The 8292-nt window shown below is 43.3% G+C and overlaps 1 protein-coding gene across 1 annotated transcript in view; it reads left to right on the forward strand.

Moving 5' to 3' along the window:
• Nucleotides 1–3225: 3225 nt before the first annotated feature.
• hoxc1a (homeobox C1a) overlaps nt 3226–8292 on the forward strand; it is a gene marked incomplete at its 5' end in the record, with an annotated part of 5141 nt that continues 74 nt past the window's right edge. Inside the window, 2 exons of the mRNA XM_080470246.1 lie at nt 3226–3790; nt 7185–8292. The exon at nt 7185–8292 is cut by the window's right edge and continues 74 nt beyond it. Coding sequence (XP_080326372.1) covers nt 3226–3790; nt 7185–7582 — 963 coding nt within the window. The 3' untranslated portion in view covers nt 7583–8292. The remainder of the gene's footprint in view (nt 3791–7184) is intronic.

Raw genomic sequence — 8292 nt, forward strand, 5'->3', positions numbered from 1 at the left:
TATGTCTCCTTGTCGCGCTGCCATATTACAGCTCTATCATAATGCCCGATGAGCCTTTGCACCATAAACACGGCTTAGACGGCTGTCATCTTCTCTACTTGGTGCTGTATTAACGGCAGTGACCTGTCTGGCTGGTGGTGACAGTTGTCTGTCAGCACTGGTTAATTCCCAGTCTTGTGAGGGTCAAGAGCTGAGATATAACGAGGCTCGACGTTGTTGCAGTGCTAGACGGGGGTCTGATGTCAACGGCGGCCGTCGCATCGTGTCAGCAGCGGCGAGATGAGGTCTGCATCCAAACCGGGGAGGTAATCCGAGCACGGCCGCACTGATCCCAGGGCCTTGACTGCCTATTGACACACATCAGAGCATGGACGCAAAACAAATTAGCATTAGTCAATATCCTCTCCCTCCTCCTGCCTCCTGACACAGCCACCCAAGTGCTGCTATGTTTACTTCACCTCCAGTCAAAACAATAGAGACTGTGGTGATCACGATGAAAAATGCCTCGGCTGCGTTTTAAGAGGCTGTCTTTCGGGGGTTTGGGGGAAGAGTTGGCACATTTTTGGTCTGTTTTGCCGGAGTGCCGGAGTGTTGGTTTGAGGGGACTGGGATTCAAAATTGAATTTGCAGGATCTATTTTACCTAAATTGTGAGATTATCCTCTCTCTCATTTCTGAATCTTGGGCAGAATTTGTGGTTTAGGGGAAACAAGCTGTCCAGGAAAAGGTGCCTCCACTAAAGATCACTTGTTTGTTGCAATGAATGTGATAATGTAACTTCTGTTGCACTGGGCAGTGATGTGGAACAACCCCTCGAATATGCTAATCAAACATATGGCACATCGAGGAACAAACGTGGATTGTTGTTGTTGTCCTAAAAGATAAAAAGGTTACTTGGTTTTAAATGTAATTTGAATGCGTCCAAGGGCTGTAATAGGCTGAGGCTGTTGTATTTTTTTTAATTCGTTTGCAAATGGAGAGCAGATATTGCTCACACCTGTTTTTTCCTCTTCTTCTCCTTTTCCCCTCTCTGCAACCCCTTCCCATCCCTCCTCCTCCTCCTCCTCTCCTCCTCCTCCTCCTCCTCCTCCTCCTCCTCCTCCTCCTCCTCCTCCTCCTGCTGCTGAAAGCCATTACAGAAATACAATTTCTAATACCTCCGCACAGGTCTTCGATCGACTGCAAACAAATTTATATTCAGGCGGTAAACAGAAAGCTGCAGAGATTTATTTATTGAGTGTGGAGGAGAGAAACAAGCTAGCGCGTGAACCCTGAGTAACCTCCGAGCTGACATGAAGATGGATCTGTGCACCATGCAAATGCATGGAGAGAAGGGATATATTGCACTCAGTCATTCAGCACATCGCTGCCTGTAGAATCCCATTAACTCCCACAGCTGGGACCATATTTCTGTGTTGTAAGAATGCAGTTAGAAGTTGTTCATTACGCTGAATTATTTTGTAATTACTGCAGACTTAAAGGACATAGAGAATAATTTTAAAATATAATCTTAAAGTGATTTTTACATTTAGGTTTATAATTAAATGTGAAGGTGGTTCTTGTATTGCTTTGATTGAGATGATAGTAAAAACGTAATAATAATAATAAAAATTATTATTTTTATTATTATTGATAATAATAATAATAATAATATTATTTATTATTATTCAACCTTATGATTTGACTGTTACCATCAAATACCTGTAATGTTCATTGATTAAGCTGTACAGTTAATTCTAACAATACAGGGTTGAGTAAATAAATAATGTATTTAAGTGAAATAGAATAAAGAATTTTATGTTCCAACACCTGCTGGTCTTTAGTGGTATTTTAATACCCTCTAAGTCAGTCACTTGAAACATGACTGAAACCTAAAGACTCATAAAAAAAAACACACTTACGATTTTAAGATTGGCATTTCTTTGTAATTTCACGGATATTTGGTTTTGTGGAACAATAAAACACCATCACGACACTATAAATTGCGACCAAATGTTTAAAAGCTCTTGAAATTAAAATTACTTGTTAAGGCTGGTGTTTGAGCCCTGTTAATTCCCGTTATTTTCACGTGCGTGCAGTTGGGCGTCACGCGATGATGCGTGTGTTTGAAAGTAGGTCATCCCAGACTTCAAGAAAGAAAAAACAAAAAACTAGTTCTGCTGTGCTGTGGAGCGTCTTGATAATTTCATTTCTGTACTGGAGGTGAAATTTGCTGGGCTGCTGTGGGGCTGCAGATTTTCATTTCTCTCTTTTTTTTTTTCTTTTTTTTTTTCAGCAACAGATGCCAGTTAAACAACTTTGCTCACTTCAGACCAATAAAGTCCCATTAATCCCTGATATAGTTTCCAACTGTGACAAACAACAAGATATTTATTTGCTTTGGTCAACTTCTGATGGTCTTTAAGGTTGTGATTGATTTCTGACACTCACACAAAAGCAGAATACTGAAGACGAGAGTTTGGCCTCTTGTTTTGCACACAGATGAACTATTCCTGAAGGAGAAAACCAGTTCATGCAGCATGAGGAGCAAGTTTCATCTGAGAGCTGAGCAATTCTTGTATTTGTTCGAGGCTAATTACAAATCTGCTGCCACTGAACTTCTAAATACCAGCTGTCATGACCTATGAACCCATTAAGTGTGCCTTTCACATGACCTAAGACCTCTGCTAAAGAGGGCCTTGAGTTTTCTTTTTTCTCTGCACATTTACATAATCCATTAGCTGCATCAATGTAGGCCTATATTATGTTAATTTTGCTTTTGGAAAGGTTTTTATTGTTACCTTGAAAAATAAAACTAATGCCAGATTTAGACAGAAAAAGAAACAAAAAAACAACCTGTGTATGATATGAGACATCACAGCCTACCTGGATAGGCGAGAGGCCCGTGAAGGCCCTCAGACTGCCGGTGGTTGGTTTTCCAGCTGCCCTGTTTGTGCTCTGCACTGCTTATTGAGCTCGGACACCATTAAAACGTTGACCTGAGGTGAGTTTCACAACTTGCCTGCTCGGCTTAATCAGTGTTGTCCTCCCTGATGACAGGGATGTCCAGCTATTGGCCGAGACCAGGAGGGCACGTCATCTCCATCAATCAGAGACTGCTGTTTCTCCTCAGAGGAATGTCCCCCCGGTCATCCCTCCGCCTGACCATGCGTAGCTGGACGCATGAGAGGCCGGGCATGAAGTGCAACCCCATCCAATGATTATGCGAGGGGGGGAAAAGGTGATAATGACTTCCTATCAAGAGTTAACGGCCGAAGGGGAGACTAACCCTCTGTTCACGGGCTGCTGCAGAGCAAAAGAGGTCATAAACCGGGACCTGAGCGGCAGGTCTCATCCTGAACTCTGCAGCCGTGATGAGAGGCAGGAACCGGAGGTGGAAGTTGCCTCAGGATTTCACTCTCCGCGCCTGACTCCGTGCACCTCTTCGGACAACCCTCCTCCTCCCCTTCCTCCCCTTCCACATCCTCCTCCTCCTCCTACTCCACCACAGCTTGAGCCTTTCCAGGGCTTCTCGACACCGGCCTGCCCCCACTCGTCCCGTGTCCCCTGGCGGTGCAGGGCGCAGTGGCGCGGCTCTCAGGGGCGCGTATCCTGCGCGTCTCGGCGCGAGAGGACAAGCTGCGCTTTTGGGTCACTCGCAGAGCAAATTCAGATCTACTCTCACGGTGGAGCAGAGATCCACGTCGCCGTGGGAAGTTCAGTCAGCTCGGACTGTGACGGAGTTGGCACGGATGAAAGGAGTAAAACTTTTGAGTGGATGAGAGTGAAACGGAGTCAGCCGCACAGGGCGGGTGAGTTATGTATTTCTTTCTTTATTTTCTGTAACGGCACACTGACAGCTCGGGAGGAGAGTTAAAAAGCAGAATTGAGATCATATTATTCGGTTTTTAAATTAGTTTCTGTGTATTTTCTAGCTTTGGGATAACTTTCATTCACAGGTGAAAAAAGTTTGAAGTTTTTCTCACTGAGAGGAAAAAAGGAAAAAAAAGAAATAGCTGACGTGTTTTGTGCGTCACCGAGTACAATTTCCCCCGTCACCACAAACAAACCCCGAATAATAATGAGCCCAAAATCCAAATCTAAAAAAGAAAAGCGGATATAGCTGTTTCCTGGAAGCCATATTTGAATATGCACATGAGGACTCCGTTACTATTTCCTTAACGGTTCCATGTTAATGCGGAGTCTGGTGGGTTATTTAACATTTTTTGCTCCACCTACTGTTCCACGCCTAGCTGGAAACTGTGCGCACAGAAACAAGGCGAAGTACAGTGAAAGGCCTGCTTAGCCTCACTGTATATTCAACCCTGAAGATGATCAATTATTTACCCTTGCCCTTACTAACCAGAAGACTTTGAATAATGCAACAGACCACTGCCTGTCGAGACCCACAGGAAGTTGAGTAAAACTTACTCTTGTAAGCTGGAGTGCTCCCTGAGTATTGATTAGTTGTCTGTTTGTAATGAAAGCCCTTGCCTATTGATTTCAGTTTGCAGCACCTTTACATGTGTCCACCTTTTTAACATAATTGCTGTCACAGATCATCATTTCACTGACTGATGAGTCCTGGGCAGAGAGCCCACTGAAGAATACATATCCTTGGCCTAAAAAATACCAATAGCCTGCTAATGTGAAAAATGCCTATGAATTCTCAATTTTACGTGAGTTATCGTATCTTTTATAGATCTCTCATTTGATCAATAATGTCACTTGATTGACTGGCCACTGTGCCTGGATTGTGCTTCATAAATTTTACCTGGAGGATGATTTACAGTCACAGTGGAGGTCCACACTTTTATTTATTTGTTTATTGTCTTTCAGTCAGTGTGGTCCAGGTCAGATGGAAGGATGCTGCTGACCCAAACGTGCAGTGAACAACGATGCAACCTTATTTTAAAGGCCCAGCCTCATCTGCAAGTGTTGCAACAAGCACATTTATAGCACAATCCAGAGCACTTTGGAAAATTTGTGGAGATTTGACATATTTCTGCACAAATAGTGAGTTCACTGCCCTTGATCTGGCTATATTGTTGCATGATGCAACAAAAAGCCACATCAAGTTGCTGGATCGCCTGCTGGTGGATCAAACAAGGTGCAATTCACAGACATTTTGATTTTGGAATTATGTGGTCGAGCAAGCACATAAAACGTGAAAACGTGGCCTGAAAGAGATTGATTTGTAATAAATATTGTCATGTGGCACAGAGAACGACTGCTTCTTTACATCATGTGCAGAATGTTGATCTGGACAAACATTTTCTTGACGGTGCGAGGGAGGCAGAAGGTGACAGGCGCTCTTTTGATTGGTCCAAAAGTCATTTTATCCATCAAAGACATTAGCCACTCATCCGATCCACAACCATGCACTTGAAAAAGCCATTTACGCTCACCCACCCACACTCAAAGACATTTCCTCACAGTATTGTTAGTATCGCCGTAACCTCTTTCTGTATGTCTCTGAAGGAGATCATCTGTAGGAGTTACTCATTAGCACTACTGTGTAACTTGTAAAAGAGTCATTAGTGAAAGTATGCTTTCCTAGGGAGGTTGTATTGGTTTTGGCACAAAGCAAAGTCCTGCATATCCTTCCATGTTGAAAGGCCTCCACAGACCTGCTGTAACCTGATCTCCTGGCTCAGTGTATATACTCCCAGTGCGTCATTCTTCAATTATGCTTTGACAGCACCTGAATTACTGTGGGCTAGATGCCCAGATGACTGAGGCAATGTGTATTGATCTATCCCCTTTCTTCTTCTCTCTCCTTGGCTTGGAAGGCCCTTCCCATTCCCTTTGCTGGCTGGCTATTTTTAAGCGTGCAAGTCATTCCTCAAATATTTAGTTTGATTCCTTTATGCCTTCTGGCCGGCATCAATTCTATTATCTTTGGAGCCATTAATCAGAATGTGCATGTGATTTGCACTCCTGAAAGCTCAAGTTCTTAATTACGTACAGTTTCTGTGTATTGCTCCTTGATATTCTCTGCCCTCTAATTCTCAAGCTGGGTTACCTTCACATTCATTTTCTTAAAACACAGATGTTGACATTTATCCTATAACTGACCTTTCCATCTGCTATGCTTTTGCAAGTGGCTGGAGGCCTGTTAACCTTCCTCGCCATGAATTGTGGTGGGAGGCGTTGCTCTACACCTGGCACACTGACTCCATTATGCAGCAGCAGCAGCACATTTTCTCAGAGGCAAAGACACACGACTGCCCACAATGTCAGCGATGAAAAATCAAGATATAGCTGCGGTTCCTGTCATTCATTGCACATAAGTAGCACAGATGATACTTTAATGTGCAACCCAGAAACCTCAGAGGACAAAAATGGAGACATTTGTCATAATTGCAGAATTTGAAAGGATTTGTAAACTGTTAAACTGCCATTGACATACAAAGTCCGCAAGGCAAATTATTAATGATTCTGATGAATACAGTTAATGGACTGTAAATGCAACAAAGTTGTTATGATGCACCACACATTTCCCTACTTCTATAAATATCTGCTGCATAAAGCGTGGTACTACTTTTTTCCCCCAGTGGTTTCATGAGCATTTGGATGAAAGTACTTTAAAAGCTAAACTTTGCAACTAAAATGCAGCGCAAAAGCCAGTCAGTAAATGTGAACCATTCAAATCTGTCAGAGTCAGAGGGGCCAGGTGAAATCTCGGGTAATTTTTCAGGCCATAATTTATGGCGCTTTTGACTGCAGGTGTTTCTGTTATTATGTCTACATCTCCTTGTTTTACAGCACCAGAAGGTTTTGCAGTGTGCCAATAGGCTATTGCTAAAGTTGATACCTCTGTGAAATACATCTTTGTTATACAGACAGAAAAATGGCTCCCGAGTGAAGACTTTAAATCAGCATGATGGCTCAAGGCCAATTCCTACAAATCAGTTTCTTATAATTTTAGGCCTATTGAATACTTGAATACTTGTTTCTTCTGTATCACACAAACCTTATGCTTATTTATTGTATTTATACTGCTCATTATCACCCCCAAAATAAGCTGAAATATAAATATATACACACACAGACTGTTTATTCTCTAAAGTTTCAACTCAGGGGCAAATGTTCATCTCATTTCCAGGGCATGGGCGTGGATAATTTAATTCAGGGAGTTTTTCTGCTTCTTTTGTGGGCAGCCTCATTGATCTTCTGACGACTGTTTTCATGTCCTCCCTTCAGCCAGGATGCACATGACCTGTGGGTTCAGCATTGTTGGCTCGGGCCTCGGTGTGCGGGAGGCTACTGGGAGCCGCAGCCTTTGCGCGGACGGCCGTGTCACGGTGAACGGGCCCCCGAGGACCAACTACAGCACCAAGCAGCTGACCGAGCTGGAGAAGGAGTTCCACTTCAACAAGTACCTGACGCGGGCCAGGCGCGTGGAGGTGGCCGGCGCCCTGCAGCTCAGCGAGACGCAGGTGAAGGTTTGGTTTCAGAACAGACGCATGAAGCAGAAGAAATTGCAGAGGGACGGTCTGTTTTCCGAGCCGGCGGCCCCGCACGCACACGCGGACTCTCTGGACACCTGCCCCTCTCCCGGACCGACCTCACCAAAAAACCACCTGCCCCTGAACTCCTGAGCCGCACGAGCGACGTCGTGCGTCACGCGGCGAAAGGGCACAGATGTTTTGATTCGCGTTTGCATCGGTTTCAATCAACCTTCACCTTTATTTGCTTACCACGATGGATGCTCATCGCAAGAAGCGCAATGGCAAGTTACTTCATGCAAGAACGGGTCAAAGCGATTTGTCATCCTTCCCCACCGTCAGACTGGCTCACTGATTTGAATATTAAAATCCAAAGTGATTCCACTGCGCTCCTACCAGCACAATGTAAACGAAGATACAAACTCATATTAATTGAGCATAGAAGATGAGGGACGCAATTTGGTTATTTATTTTTTGGACAATTTTATTGACTTTACTTGAACAGGCTGTAATAATTTTACAACGCAATAGTTTTTTTTGTATTTATATAATTTATTTTACATGCGATAATATTTATTTAATTGATAAAACAATAAATTTGCAAATAATTCCAATAAATCACATCGGTGCTGTATGAAGCAATTTACATTTTTATTTGGTACTTTGTCTGGAAAACCCACATTGCGCACCTGTTGTAGACATATATTTTAAAAAGAGCCGCAATCCATTGTTCGATTTTTGTCGGATTCTTTTGCAGATTTCATTACCTCTTGTCCCCACAAAGATTAAAACGCATTAACTGACTGATGGATTTATTGGCCGCTCATATAGGAGCATTGATCCGGGGCGATCCATCCGTTTGA

The sequence above is a fragment of the Lipophrys pholis genome, assembly GCF_963383615.2.
Source record: "Lipophrys pholis genome assembly, chromosome: 8".
NCBI lineage: Eukaryota > Metazoa > Chordata > Actinopteri > Blenniiformes > Blenniidae > Lipophrys > Lipophrys pholis.